The 15,233-nt window shown below is 36.3% G+C and overlaps 2 protein-coding genes across 3 annotated transcripts; both read right to left on the minus strand.

Moving 5' to 3' along the window:
* Positions 1-860: 860 nt before the first annotated feature.
* Positions 861-7,719, minus strand: LOC131110276 (cell adhesion molecule DSCAM-like). Its single transcript, XM_058063211.1, has 14 exons — positions 7,564-7,719; positions 7,162-7,500; positions 6,092-6,220; positions 5,840-6,007; positions 5,679-5,749; positions 4,395-4,635; positions 4,240-4,323; positions 3,125-3,208; positions 2,911-3,039; positions 2,677-2,841; positions 1,746-1,798; positions 1,541-1,646; positions 1,432-1,462; positions 861-1,337 (listed from the first exon to the last, which is right to left on the minus strand). Exons 1-14 carry the CDS (start codon positions 7,613-7,615, stop codon positions 1,280-1,282), a joined length of 1,710 nt encoding a protein of 569 aa, XP_057919194.1. The 5' UTR covers positions 7,616-7,719; the 3' UTR covers positions 861-1,279.
* A 3,790-nt stretch (positions 7,720-11,509) lies between these two features.
* On the minus strand, positions 11,510-13,752 carry LOC131110278 (hepatitis A virus cellular receptor 1 homolog). 2 transcript variants are annotated; one of them, XM_058063215.1, is made up of 6 exons: positions 13,676-13,752; positions 13,233-13,574; positions 12,254-12,313; positions 12,158-12,198; positions 11,973-12,066; positions 11,510-11,888 (listed from the first exon to the last, which is right to left on the minus strand). In XM_058063215.1, exons 1-6 carry the CDS (start codon positions 13,722-13,724, stop codon positions 11,821-11,823), a joined length of 654 nt encoding a protein of 217 aa, XP_057919198.1. In that variant the 5' UTR covers positions 13,725-13,752; the 3' UTR covers positions 11,510-11,820. The 2 variants fall into 2 exon arrangements, with proteins under 2 accessions (XP_057919198.1, XP_057919196.1); XM_058063213.1 differs by having other exon boundaries at positions 11,510-11,891.
* Between the last annotated feature and the right edge of the window lie 1,481 nt (positions 13,753-15,233).

Below are 15,233 nucleotides of genomic sequence, written 5' to 3' on the forward strand. Positions count from 1 at the left end.
AACAACAACAAACAGCTTTGTCCAATACTTGAGCATTAAGAACGTATTAGATTGTGTGAAATCCATTGTTTTATTAGTAATACCCTCCTCAACGGATTGTAATACTTGGCGTGAACTAGTGGAGGCGCTGTTGATACACTTACAGCTATTCTGCTGTTTAAATGAGTACAAAATGGGAAGCTGACCCATCTAGATGTCTACTATGGCAGGGCTTCTTAACCTTTTTAACGTTTTGACCCGATTTTTTTCAGTACTCATTTAATATAAACACTGTATAGATTTGATTGAGGTCATTGAAATTTGTTTTCAATAATAAATCAAATCCTCTCGCAGTTTAACAAGCTAACAAGCTAAAACCTGAATAAAGTTTAATGTATAATGAATAGTGTACTTACGTTGAAATGTAGCCATTTAAGGGGAGGCTGACGCCACTTTTATCTCAATTTATTTCGTTTTAAAAACTTCTCCATTGTTTAGTGTGGTTGAATTTCTTCTTCTGATCTTCCGTGAGCTTGTTAAACAAGTGACTGACACATTACCGCCACGATGTGGTCAGAAGATGCACTGCAACTGAGCGTCTCATGGATAAACATACAGTAGCATAGCAGCTAGGCTATCTCTGGTGTTTTCAGTTGATAATTACTACCAGTCCTAAAGAACTCTGATCCACGAGTGCAAAACTATACGTTTTTACGCCCTATAGGTGGCGCTTGAGGCCCAAGTTTGGCCCTATGGTTAAGAATCACTGAAAAATCACATTATGGCATCTCCACCTGGAAGCATAATTATGCCGATAAAATTCTGACATCAAAATAGGAGTCCAAAACATTCAGAGACAAATTCATTCAGAATATAAAAAAAACTATATATTTATTGATTGTAAATTGTCCCAGAATATTTCATGAAAAGCCTTTACACATCAAAGAGTGTGCCTCAAGGCGCGATCCTCAGGCCACTTATTCTTTATATTTATATTTCAAAGTGTGGCACAGTGAGCCTTCCCTTAGAGAACAGAATATGATTGATGCTTCACCTACTCCCAAAAAAACTGATTTTCATCAACCCCCCACTCTCACATGAAAGGAACACAATAACATAAGCGATTGCTTAGCTATGTTAGCTTAAAATATGTATTGTATAAATGCAAAATACAAAAACCACTGTCATTATCAGCTACTTTTGGAACTCTAAGGTCATGTCAGGTCTTTGTGCTTTTTATATACGTTGCTGGTTTTACTTCCGCACATGTTTAATGTCCTGTAAAGGCAATTATAGTATCTCACAGCTCCTGCATGGAGTCAGAGCCTCTGTAAAGTATTGCTCCATTGCTCAGCCACCTGCAGTAGAGACAGCATTTCATCCAGTCAGCATCTTTTTATAGGGAAGAAAAACCTGAATTAAAAAAAAATAATAATAAAAGGTATGACTCACATGCTGAGGTTGCCTTTTTTCCCCTTTAGCCCTGTGAAGGAGGGAAAAATGGAGGAAAAATACATAAAAAAAGAAATCGGGATCAAACTCAGTCACTTGCCGTACTCACGTCGCAGTTGCCATACAGTTACTATGGCAACGATCAACAGCATCACCAGCACAACAGGAACAACGATGGCAACGAGGTGGCCACTTCCAGCCGTCTCCGCGCTTGTCTAGTAGAAGACAGAACATCTATTTCTGTCCTCTCCTGGCCAGAATACGTAAACAAGCAAACTTGCAGAAATGGTATTTCCCATTGCTTCATTACTTACTGCAGCATGAGTGTCGATGGGTATGGGCGTAGTGAGGGCGTCCTTCTGATTACCTGGGCAATCCAGAAATGAAATGAAATGAAATGAAATGAAATGAAATGAAATGAAATGAAATGAAATGAAATGAAATGAAATTAAATTAAATTAAATGAAATTAAATTAAATTAAATTAAATTAAATTAAATTAAATTAAATTAAATTAAATTAAATTAAATTAAATTAAATTAAATTAAATTAAATTAAATTAAATTAAATTAAATTAAATTCATTTCATTAAAATTTACAATTTCAAATTAAAAGAGTTAATTTAATTTCATTTAAATTTAAAATTATTAATTAAAAGAGTTAATTTAATTTCATTTAAATTTTTAATTTTTAATTAAAAGAGTTAATTTAATTTCATTTAAATTTTAAATTTTTGATTAAAAGAGTTAGTTTTATTTCATTTAAATTTTAAATTTTTAATTAAAAGAGTTAATTTAATTTCATTTAAATTTTACATTTTTATTAAAAGAGTTAATTTCATTTCATTTAAAATTTTAAATTTTAATTAAAAGAGTTCATTTCATTTCATTTAAATTTTTAATTTTTAATTAAAAGAGTTAATTTCATTTCATTTAAATTTGAAATTTGTAATTAAAAGAGTTCATTTCATTTCATTTAAATTTGAAATTTTTAATTAAAAGATTTCATTTCATTTCATTTAAATTTGAAATTTAAAAATAAATTTAAAAATAATTTCATTTAATTGGAAAATTTAATTTGAAATGAAATGAAATGAAATGAAATGAAATGAAATGAAATTCAATTCAATTCAATTCAATTCAATTCAATTCAATTCAATTCAATTCAATTCAATTCAATTGGAAGAGTATTAGGGACATACTGACAATAAAAACAGGTGCAATAATGTTAAAAACAACAACAACACCTTTCTGTCCAGTTGTGAATGTGAGGATGTTACTGGGTTTACTGGTGCCCAGAGCGTTCTTGGCGAACATGCGGATGTTGTACGTGGAGGGATTTATCTCGATAATGGTGGCCTCTGTCTGGTTGGGGCTGAAGTCCACTACCGTCTTTTTAAAATCCCAAGAGCCTGAAGTAGTTTTAAGGAGAAGTCAATAGTTTTGAATGGAATTGTAGTTTAGATTGAATGAAAATTTACCATTCACTGCTTTGTACTCCAGGAAATATCCGGTAATGGGGGCACCTCCTTCAAAGCCAGCAGTCCACGAAAGAGAAACTGTGTTATCACTGACCTCCTTTAACTCAACAATAGGAGGATCCGGGTACTCTGTCACAGGAGACATGTTCACAATACCAAAAATAGTGTTGTATATTCAACGATCCTGTTATGAATTGTCGTCTGTGTTCAATACCTGGAGAGAAACCTGTAGAACTTTGTTCCCATGTTGTGCTGAAAGTCACCACTTCAGTCGTTGAAGTTGTCTGATCTGTCAACCCTAAAGAAAGAGAATATTAGCTACAGTTATTTGGTATTTATGACTTGCGTACATTGGGCGAGAAAACCCACGCATGCATGGGGAGAACATGTAAACTCGGGGTGGAATTGAACTCCTAGCTGTGAAGCCCGAGCGCTAACCACTCGTCCACTAACCACTCGTAAAATAAGAAGTTACCACTTCCACACAAAATAGGAGGAGAACTCATTAATTCATTCATTTTCTACCGCTTATCCTCACAAGGGTCACAGGGGTGCTGGAGCCTATCCCAGCTGTCTTCGGGCGAGAAGCGGGGTACACCCTGGACTGGTGGCCAGCCAGCCAATCACAGGGCACATATAGACAAACAACCATTCACACTCACATTCATACCTATGGACAATTTGGAGTCGCTAATTAACCTAGCATGTTTTTGGAATGTGGGAGGAAACCGGAGTACCCGGAGAAAACCCACGCATGCACGGGGAAAACATGCGAACTCCACACAGAGATGGCGAAGGGTGGAATTGAACTCGGTATCCTAGCTGTGAGGCCTTAGCGGTAACCACTAGATCACCGTGCAGCCCTGATTATTCATTCATTCATTGGGGAAAGACAAAATAAGAAGCCAAAAAGTTACCACTTCCACACAAAATAGGAGGAAAACTCATTAATTCATTCATTTTCTACAGATTTTCCTCACGAGGGTTGCGGGGGTGCTGGAGCCTATCCCAGCTGTCTTCAAGCGAGAGGCGGGGTTACACCTTACACCCCTGATTGGCCAGCCAATCACAGGGGACAAATAGACAAACAACCATTCACACTCACATTCATACCTATGGACAATTTGGAGTCGCTAATTAACCTAGCATGTTTTTGCAATGGGGGAGAAACCAGAGAAAACCCACGCATGGGAGAACATGCAAACTCAAAGTGGAATTGAACTCGGGTCTTCTAGCTGTGAGGCCTGAGCGCTAAACACTCAACCACCGCGCAGCCCTGATTATTATTTTATTTTTTATTTTTTTGTCATTAGTCCCTGATTTCATCACCTGAGATAAATCTTGTGGTGCCTTCAGTGTTCCATATGACCGTAAAAGGTGTCTTGATTGTCGCCTGAGTTGAAGTTTGGACAACTGAACGACAAAAGAAATAGAATCAATCCATAGCATGACAACATTTCACATGACAAATGTTTTCTACTCACCCTCATCAAATGTGGAGCAGACGGGTGCAGTAGAGGCGGGTCCGATTCCCTCATTGGTCAAGGCCTGTATGAGCACGCCATACTTGGTGGAAGGCTTGAGTCCGTTCAGGATGAGGCTCTCCTCATCCCGGGTGGCTCTGACACTTTGGTGCTGCCAGCGTCGTCTGCCTGGATGGTCGAGGTCTCTGTAGCTGATGCTGTAACTTCGCAGAACCCCATTTCTCAGATCGGCCCTTGGGGGCTAAACACAACGTTATCAAGGATAGGAAGAAGCCAAAAAGTTACCACTTCCACACAAAACAGGAGGAGAACTCAATCATTCATTCAACAACATGCAAACTCCACACAGAGATGGCCGAGGGGGGGGGGAAGACAAAATAAGAAGCCAAAAAGTTACCACTTCCACACAAAACAGGAGGAGAACTCATTCATTCATTTAAAAACATGCAAACTCCACACAGAGATGGCCGAGGGTGGGGAAAGACAAAATAAGAAGGCAAAAAGTTACCACTTCCACACAAAACAGGAGGAGAACTCATTCAACAACATGCAAACTCCACACAGAGATCACCGAGGGTGGAATCGAACCCTGGTCTCCTAGCTGTGAGGTCTGCGTACTAACCACTCGACCACCGTGCAGCCTGATGTACTGCTACTACTACTACTACTACTACTACTACTACTACTACTACTACTACTACTACTACTACTACTACTACTACTACTACTACTACTACTACTACTACTACTACTACTACTACTACTACTACTACGACTACTACGACTACGACTACGACTATGACTACGACTACAACTACTACTACTACGACTATTACTACTACTACTACTACTACTACTACTACTACGACTACTACTACTACTACTACTACTACTACGACTACTACGACTACTACGACTACGACTACTACGACTACTACTACTACGACTACTACGAGTACTACTACTACTACTACTACTACTACTACGACTACTACTACGACTACTACTACTACTACTACTACTACTACGACTACTACGACTACTACTACGACTACGACTATGACTACGACTACAACTACTACTACTACGACTATTACTACTACTACTACTACTACTACTACGACTACTACTACTACTACTACTACTACTACTACTACTACTACTACATAAGGAAAAACCACCACAAAAGTCATGTGATACTCTAATTCATTGTATTTGTGTTATATAACCATCTTTTGCAGAGATGATCCTACAGGTTTTTATGATTGACAAGTCTATATTTACTTTCCAAGTGACTTTGATGCTTGTAGATGAGAGAGCCAGGAGATGCATGTCCAAGGGTGGACCTTCTGGTGCTGAGCAGAAACAAACAAAAAAAAAAAAAAAACAATGATGAGACGCTCGGCCAACACCTGATCATCCAAAAGTGCTCCTTCCTGCTCTACCTGCTTCATTGGTGGTGACCGTAAGAACATTACTAGCGTCACTCATGCCCTCGCTGTTGATCGCAAACATGCGGAGGTTGTAGTTCTTAGCCGGGCGTAAGTCCACCAGAGTGATCTGTGTCAAGTCTGGATTTGACACTTGAGTCGTCACTGCAGCGTCCCAGCGTTCTGCGTGGCATACGTAATAAGAATAAGGAATAAGGAATAAAAATAAGTCCATTAGCAAAGAGATATCACATTTGATAGCATTACCCTCGTTGCTCTTGAGGTCAATTCTGTAGGATGTAATGGACCTCCCCCCGTCAAACACGTGAGACCATCCAACGGTGAGGCTCCTTTCCCTCACTTCCTGTATCTTCACCTGTAGCGCATCAGGGCGGTCTAAAGAGGTAGAAAGGTTACTAAGAGGTCACATGGAGTAGCCGATCAATAATAACAATAACAGCATTTATCATTTTATCATTATGGAAGCCACTAGTTTTTTCAAACAATGCTAATTACATTAGCTAAATTAATTAAAAAATAATTGATGACTAAAATAGCTAACCTGATGCTTAGATTGCAGAATCAGGAAGTCATGAATTTGGTAATGGTAATGGTTTAATTTCATTTGAACATGCATCAGATTACAATTGAATGCATCACATAATCAGTTCACAGTTCCACATGTCCAAAAGGAGTAGGAAGAAGCAAAGCTTATTAAATCCTACCCCTCCATCTGGTACTTTTACAATCAGTAACTGTTACATTTGTTCACTTCCTGCTTTCCATAATACAGTTTGTTATTTTTTTATTTTTTTATTATTTTTTTTGTCACATAATCAGTTCACAGTTCCACATGTCCAAAAGGAGTAGGAAGAAGCAAAGCTTATTAAATCCTACCCCTCCATCTGATACTTTTACAATCAGTGACTGTTACATTTGTTCACTTCCTGCTTTCCATAATACAGTTTAAGTTATTTTTTTATTTTTTTATTATTTTTTTTGTCACATAATCAGTTCACAGTTCCACATGTCCAAAAGGAGTAGGAAGAAGCAAAGCTTATTAAATCCTACCCCTCCATCTCGTACTTTTACAATCAGTAACTGTTACATTTGTTCACTTCCTGCTTTCCATAATACAGTTTAAGGTTTTTTTGTTTTTTTTTAAATAATGTACCTCGTACCGAAATACGAAGTTTAAATGTGTCAGTCAAATATATGATAACTTCAATGAACATTTGAAGTCTTATGCATGTTTTGATCTGACAAATCTTAAGTAAGTTTGATCAAGTGTAGAATTCCGACCGCTTCATCTCGGAGTGATAGATTTCATACATCACCTGGCACCACCGTTAGCGTGATCTGATGTTTGCGATCGTTGAACCAGCCTGGGACTTCCACGCGGCAGCCGTACGTCCCCGAGTCGCTCTCCTCGACCTGTCTGATGGTCAGCGACACATCGCCCTCGCCAAGATTCCCCATAAGCAGGTAGCGCTCAGAGAGTCTGCTTGTCACCGTTGTTCCGTCTGTTTTGATGAGTTGATTGGCGCAGCCTCTGTTCGGGATTGGTCCTCGCCCCCAGCACACTGGTAGCTTTCCATAGTAGCCAGCGTCGTATATACACGTTAGAGTAACATCTGCCCCTACTTTGACCTCCAGGCTTACTGTGAAGCTGCAACCTGAAAAGCCAGAATGGTTAGATATTATATATTACATCCTGCAGAGCATCTTACCTTCCTTACCGAGAAGAAGACAGAGGCTGCAACCCAAACTGATAAAATGCATCACCGTCATATCCAGAGGGACTTCGTGCACCTGCTGCTGATCACTAAACTACACCACAGATGGGTTTCAGCTTTGAAACGTTTTCCAAATCACATGATCCTGGATGTGCTCACAAGCCGAGGTGGGATGTGCACAAGGTCCACTTCCTTCTCTGTGGTTTTGGTTCCTTTTCCTCCAAGTGCCAAACGGCTTCCATTTTGATGAATAGACAGAGAATCGAGCTTATCAACCAACTTTGGAGTTAATGTGTCAGACTGCCATCGGATGAAGTCGACTGAACTCATTTTTGTTGTTTGTTACACATTTATTTTATTTTATTTATTTATTTATTTATTTATTTATTTATTTATTTATTTATTTATTTATTTATTTATGAATATTTTTTTTATTTTTTTTTAAATTTGTATTAATTTTTTTATTACTTTTTATAATTTTTTATTTTATTTTTAAAGGCCATTTGACATTTTCAGGAAAAATTTTCAGAAATATTAAAGTATAGGATATTAAAACAGAACACCAACATGCAATGGATGTCTACTGCTATAAATAGAGTCGCTTAGGGCCGATGATGGAGTTAATGTGTCAGACTGCCATCAGATGAAGTAGACTGAACTCATTTTCGTTGTTTGTTACAAATTTCAGCAATGCGCCATGTGCAGTCATCCATATTTTTTTATTTTATTTTTATTATTATTTTTTATTTTTATTTTATTTTATTTTTTTAAATATTTTATTTTTATTATTTTTTATTATGATTTTATTTTTAATTACTTTTTATATTTTTTATTTTATTTTTAAAGGCCATTTGACATTTGTTTTCAGAAATATTAAAGGATAGGATATTAAAACAGAACACCGACATGCAATGGATGTCTACTGCTATAAATAGAGTCGCTTAGGGCCGATGTTGGAGTTAATGTTATTTTTTAATTTTAATTTTATTATTATTTTATTTTATTATTTATTTATTATGTATTTATTATTATTTTTTATTTTATTTTGTTTTTATTTTTTTTATATATATTTTTTTATTTTATTTTTAAAGGCCATTTCACATTTTCAGGAAAAATTTTCAGAAATATTAAAGTATAGTATATTAAAACCGAACACCAACATGCAATGGATGTCTACTGCTATAAATAGAGTCGCTTAAGGCCAATGGACCCTTGCTTCCCAGACTGCTGAGTGTGAATTTCTGTGAAGTCTTTAGTAACCCCTGGATATGACTTCCTCTTTGAACGTACCCGAAAACAAACCAGGCAAACTAATACATGATTATACTTATAATGTTATTCAGACTGTTTACTTTGTTTGTGGCTTTTAATTCATCTGCAATACACATGGTGGATTGATACAAATTGCTATTTCATCATGCAGCTTCTGTGGATTGTAGTTGATAAACAAACATTTTAATGTTTTTTGTCACCACTGAACTGAAATACTATTAAGAACCTCATAATGTGTATTTATTTATCTGTACAAACCACTGTATGGGTTGCTGGCACCAGCAAATAGATCATTCATTCATTCATTCATTTTCTACTGCTTATCCTCAAGAGGGTCACAAGGGGTGCTGGAGCCTATCCCACATTCATACCTATGGACTATTTGAATGTGGTATGAATGTGAGTGTGAATGGTTGTTTGTATATATGTGCCCTGTGATTGGCTGGCCACCAGTCCAGGGTGTACCCCGCCTCTCGTCCGAAGACTGCTGGGATAGGCTCCAGCACCCCCCGCGACCCTCGTGAGGATAAGCAGTAGAAAATGAATGAATGAATGATTCTCCTCCTTTTTTGTGTGGAAGTGGTAACTTTTTGGCTTCTTATTTTGTCTTTCCCCATCCTCTGCCATCTCTGTGTGGAGTTTGCATGTTGTTAAATGAATGAATGAGTTCTCCTCCTGTTTTGTGTGGAAGTGGTAACTTTTTGGCTTCTTATTTTGTCTTTCCCCACCCTTGGATAGGCTCCAGCACCCCCCCCCCCCCCCCCCCCCGCGACACTCGTGAGGATAAGCGGTAGAAAATGAATGAATGAATGAACTTTGTTGTTAGCCTAACGGTGCCTTGTGTGCATCAGTGCCAGGAATTGGGTCACTGAGAATGCATGGGACATTTTAAAGTCCTGGTCTCCAACTCAAACTACATTCTCCAATCAATCAGTTCCTCAAGAGTGAGACATCATTTGGAAAGTCCTGAACGATAAACCTGTCTCCACCCACTTCACAATGCAACCCAGCAGCCAATCAGAGCAGGTATAAAACTGTGGGAGCAGGACGGTGTCTTGTGTGGGATCCCACTAATTCTTAGCACATCCCAACGGGCCGTTTGATGAAGTGAATAAAATCCTTCGCCTGAATCTACGTAGGCTAAACGAGAAGCCACGCCATAATAAAAGAAAGCTGACACAACAATGGAGAAACATGATTGTGGTTTGTTGTCTCTTTTATGAACTCGTCTCTGCCCACATAACGCGGCGCCACTTCCTGATTCTTCTAAGAGGGAAACGAAACAATCTGCATCAGTCAACAACAATGGGGAAAAAAAGACATGGAAAGGAAAGTATGAAATACAATATGTGGGCTGGAGTCATAAGCACTCAATTAAACTGAGGCGACAGATTACAGTCAATATTATTAATAGGTTATTAATAAGTTATTATAAATCTAACAATGTTAAAAGTGAAGTAAATGTGAATTATTCATCATTATTATGAAATTTGGGATGGCTCTGAACGCTCGGTTTCAGAGTTTTAATAACACTGGCTCCCTGTGACATCACAGTGAGCCGGGCTTCCTTATATGGGCGTGCTTGGCTACAAGCTATACAGTATATACCAATCACATCATAGTGGCCGTTCTGTGTGCAAGGAACCTAAGGAAATACAGCTGCAATAGGCGCAGATTCTGGAAGATCTAGAAAGCTTTCCGTGCGGGTTATTGTGTGTAACGTCTCTAAAGGAGTCCGAAACTCAATACAAATGAGCATAATAGGTCCCCTTCTAATATATAAGTATAAGTATATATAAGTATAGTAATCAAACTCCCATCTACTCCAATGATGCATTACAGTGTAACAACAATGATTGGACTGGTGGCCAGCCAATCACAGGGCACATATAGACAAACAACCATTCACACTCACATTCATACCTATGGATAATTTGGAGTCGCTAATTAACCTAGCATGTTTTTGGAATGTCGCTAATTAACCTAGCATGTTTTTGGAATGCGGGAGGAAACCGGAGTACCACACAGAGATGGCCGAGGGTGGGGAAAGACAAAATAAGAATCCAAAAAGTTACCACTTCCACACAAAATGGGAGGAGAACTTATTAATTCATTCATTTTCTACCGCTTATCCTCACGAGGGTCGCGGGTGTGCTGGAGCCTATCCCAGCTATCTTCGGGCGAGAGGCGGGCGGGGTACACCCTGGACTGGTGGCCAGCCAATCACAGGGCACATATAGTCAAACAACCATTCACACTCACATTCATACCTATGGACAATTTGGAGTCACTAATTAACCTAGCATGTTTTTGGAATGTGGGAGGAAACCGGAGTACCACACAGAGATGGCCGAGGGTGGCAAAATAAGAATCCCAAAAGTTACCACTTCCACACAAAATAGGGCGAGAGGCGGGTGGGGTACACCCTGGCAAAAGTCAAACAACCATTCACACTCACATTCATTCATTCAATTTGGAGATGCTAATTAACCTAGCATGTTTTTGGAATGTGGGAGGAAACCGGAGTACCCGCATAAAACCCACGCATGCACGGGGAGTACATGCAAACTCAGGTTGGAATTGAACTCGGGTCTCCTAACTGTGAGACCTGCGCGCTAACCACTCATCCACCGTGCATCCCCCTACATACTGTATGTACATCAGAAACCTACTCAACAATGTGACAAAACATTAATACTTGTATTGATGACATTTAATACTACATGGTTCAGTACAACCCAAACATATGAAGTACAATCTGTGCAGTACAACCAAGTACTTATCTGGATCAGAACCAAATTGCACACTTTACACATTACCAAAGTTGTTTACTTTTAGGAAGAATGCTTATTAAGACACAAATGATGATAACACATATTATTGTAACTTTTTTTTTTGCAATAATGAATCATATCCACCAGGAGGCGGCGTGTCAGTTATGGAAGAAAAACTACATATCCTGCTAATAAAACTGTACCAAGGAGTATTTTAGACGATTTGATAAATATTCTCCACAGTTGATGTTGTCACATGTTGACGTGGACAGGACCTTCTCCCTGCTTTGAAGAAATCATAAATACATAAATTGAAAAGGCTGAGTCAATAAAAACAGATGTAGTTCCAACTAAATCCAGACTTACAGGAAATAAAGACCGGGATGAAGAGCACAGTGATGGAGACTATGGCTGCCAACCTGCAAATGTTCCCCACTTTGTGGAACGCTTTCAGTTCATCCTGCAATGAAAGCAATTGGAGTATATATTATGATATATATATATATATACATATATATATTATAATATTAACAAATCAATAATAGTCATGCCTCAACTTGTTCAGTCCTCTTTGTTGTATCGTCATCACCTTCTGCAAAACCCCATAAATGAATTTATAGCTGAGATATTTTTTTTACTGTGCTTACCTTTTTGTGTCCCGGCTGTTGCATGCATGTTGTCTTGAGTAACAGGCTGTTCTGAAGGCACTGCATAAATAACGACAAATAAAAGCTGAGTTTGTAAGGTTCCGATGAGAAAACCAAAGGAAGAAGGAAAAAATGAGGCAAAGAAGTCACATACAAAAGAGAAAGTTTCAATATTATTAGATTTTAAATACAAATAATATATTAAATATTATTATATATTAGTATAATATAATTATAATTATAATAATGATAATATAATATTTTTTACAATAATATAAAGTGCCTTTTTATGCTTTATAATGCAAATAAAATATATTATTAAAATTTAGGAAGTAAAAATGAGGCAAAGTAGTCACATACAAAAGGGAAAGTTTCAATATTATTAGATTATAAATACAAATAATATATTAAATATTATTATATATTAATATAATAATAATAATAATAATAATAATAATATATTTTTTACAATATTATAAAGTGTCTTTTTATGCTTTATAATGCAAATAAAATATATTATTAAAATCTAGGAAGGAAAAATGAGGCAAAACAGGAAAGTTTCAATATTATTCGACTATAAATACAAATAATATATTAAATATTATTATATAATAATATAATAATAATAATAATAATAATAATATACTATTTTTTTATAATATTATAAAGTGTCTTTCTATGCTTTAAAATGCAAAAAAAATGTATTATTCAAATTTGTAAGTTTGTAAGGTTCGGATGAGAAAAGCAAAGGAAGAAGGAAAAGTAAGGCAAAGCATTCACATACAAAAGGGAACGTTTCAATAATATTAGATTATAAATACAAATAATATTATATAATAGTATAATAATAATAATGATAATATAATATGTTTTTACAATATTATAAAGTGTCTTTCTATGCTATAATATGTAAATAAAATGCATTATTCAAATTAGGAAAATCCATATGAGCATAAAAATGAAGCATTCATGTGTTCACCTTCCTCCACGACCAAGTACGTGTTGACTTTATAGTCGTTGAACCACCCTGGCAGCTCGACCCGACACCCGTACACTCCAGCGTCACTGGGCTGAGCGTTCAGGATAGTCAAGGACACGTTACCGTCACCGACCCGACCCAGGAGCTGGTATCTGGTATCACTGATGAAGAACACCTCCCCATCTTCGGCGGCAAGAATTCTGTTTGAGCATTTGAACGTGGGGACCTTCCCTCGACCCCAACAGAAACTAACAAGGCCTTGAACTCGGGCGTCATAGGCGCAGGGCAAAGTGACACGATGCCCGACGTGACCGATGATGACTTTGAGGGCCTCTGAGCGAACTGTGGAGATCAACAATGGATCACAGTTCTAAAATGTGAAGCTCCCACAATGCACCCATACGGACGCTCAGGAAAACATACAAGACGGAATATCGACTTACCTTGGCTCAGGATGGACAGGAATAAATACCCAAGACCGCGAGGCGACATATCTTCCCCCTCACGACGGCTTCATGTGTCATGCACTTTCAACTTCCTCTTCTTCAGGATCAGGAAGGAAATCAAAGCTAGCGTTCGACACTTTGAAATAAACATCCCTCTGATTTGTCACAAATGTACACAATAAGTAAGTAAGTCACGCTGTCTGCAGTAAAGCAGTAAGTAAAATTTCCATTTCAAACAGGGGTGGCCATTAGCTTGTTTTTTTCTTGGTAGAAATGATGATGATGATCGAAAACGAAAAAAAAAAGACAGGAAAAAAAACATTATGCAAGCTGTTTACAAATGACTGAATATAAAAACCACAATCACCAAAATTAAAGACTAAAAAAAACTGTATTTATGCAGTCCGCGCTTGTTAGCATGGGATATTTACACAAAAAGACACACTATAAACCTTGCAATGCTACCCACACTCGACATGCCCAGAGTCACCCTATGATTTGGACGCAAAATGTTCAAAGATTTTGTTCAGCTGCCACTGTCCAAAGTGAAGAATCTACACTCGATCAAACTTACTTAAGATTTGTGAGATCAAATTGTGGCATAAGACTTCAGAACACGATATTAGTGTCCCCTTTGCTAGTCTAATTCACTACTTACTGAACTTGAAGCTAAAATAATGCTAAAGGCTAAAAATAACCAGTCATGATGTGCTATATATATCACTATATTGACACTTACTATGGTACCCATTATGTCATTGGATGCTCATATCACCTCATTTTCCGGAAAATAATAAAGTAAAATAGAATAGAATAGAATAGAATAGAATAGAATAGAATAGAATAGAATAGAATAGAATAGAATAGAATAGAATAGAATAAAATTGAATAGAATAAAATAGAATAAAATAAAATACAATAGAATACAATAGAATACAATAAAATAGAATAGAATAGAATAGAATAGAATAGAATAGAATAGAATAGAATAAAATACAATAAAATAAATTTTAATAATTCATATTCATATTTATTTTATTTATAATAAAAAATAAAATAGAACAAAATTAATGTTATTATTTATTTATTAAATAAAATACATTTTATTTTATTTTCAGATTTATTTTATTTATAAAAAGTAAATAAAATGAAATTTAGTTTTATTATTTATTTATTAAATAAAATAGTTTTTATTTCATTTCATTTCATTTCATTAATAATAAAATAAAATAAAATAAAATAAAATAAAATAAAATAAAATAAAATAAAATAAAATAAAATAAAATAAAATAAAATAAAATAAAATAAAATAAAATAAAATAAAATAAAACTTAAATTATATTAGGAAAGCAGGAAGTGAACAAATGTAACAGTTACTGATTGTAAAAGTACCAGATGGAGGGGTAGGATTTAATAAGCTTTGCTTCTTCCTACTCCTTTTGGACATGTGGAACTGTGAACTGATTATGTGATGCATTCAATTGTAATCTGATGCATGTTCAAATGAAATTAAACCATTACAGTGGTACAAGATAACATTTGAGAGTTATAATGC

The sequence above is a fragment of the Doryrhamphus excisus genome, chromosome 23, assembly GCF_030265055.1.
Source record: "Doryrhamphus excisus isolate RoL2022-K1 chromosome 23, RoL_Dexc_1.0, whole genome shotgun sequence".
Classification (NCBI taxonomy): Eukaryota; Metazoa; Chordata; class Actinopteri; order Syngnathiformes; family Syngnathidae; genus Doryrhamphus; species Doryrhamphus excisus.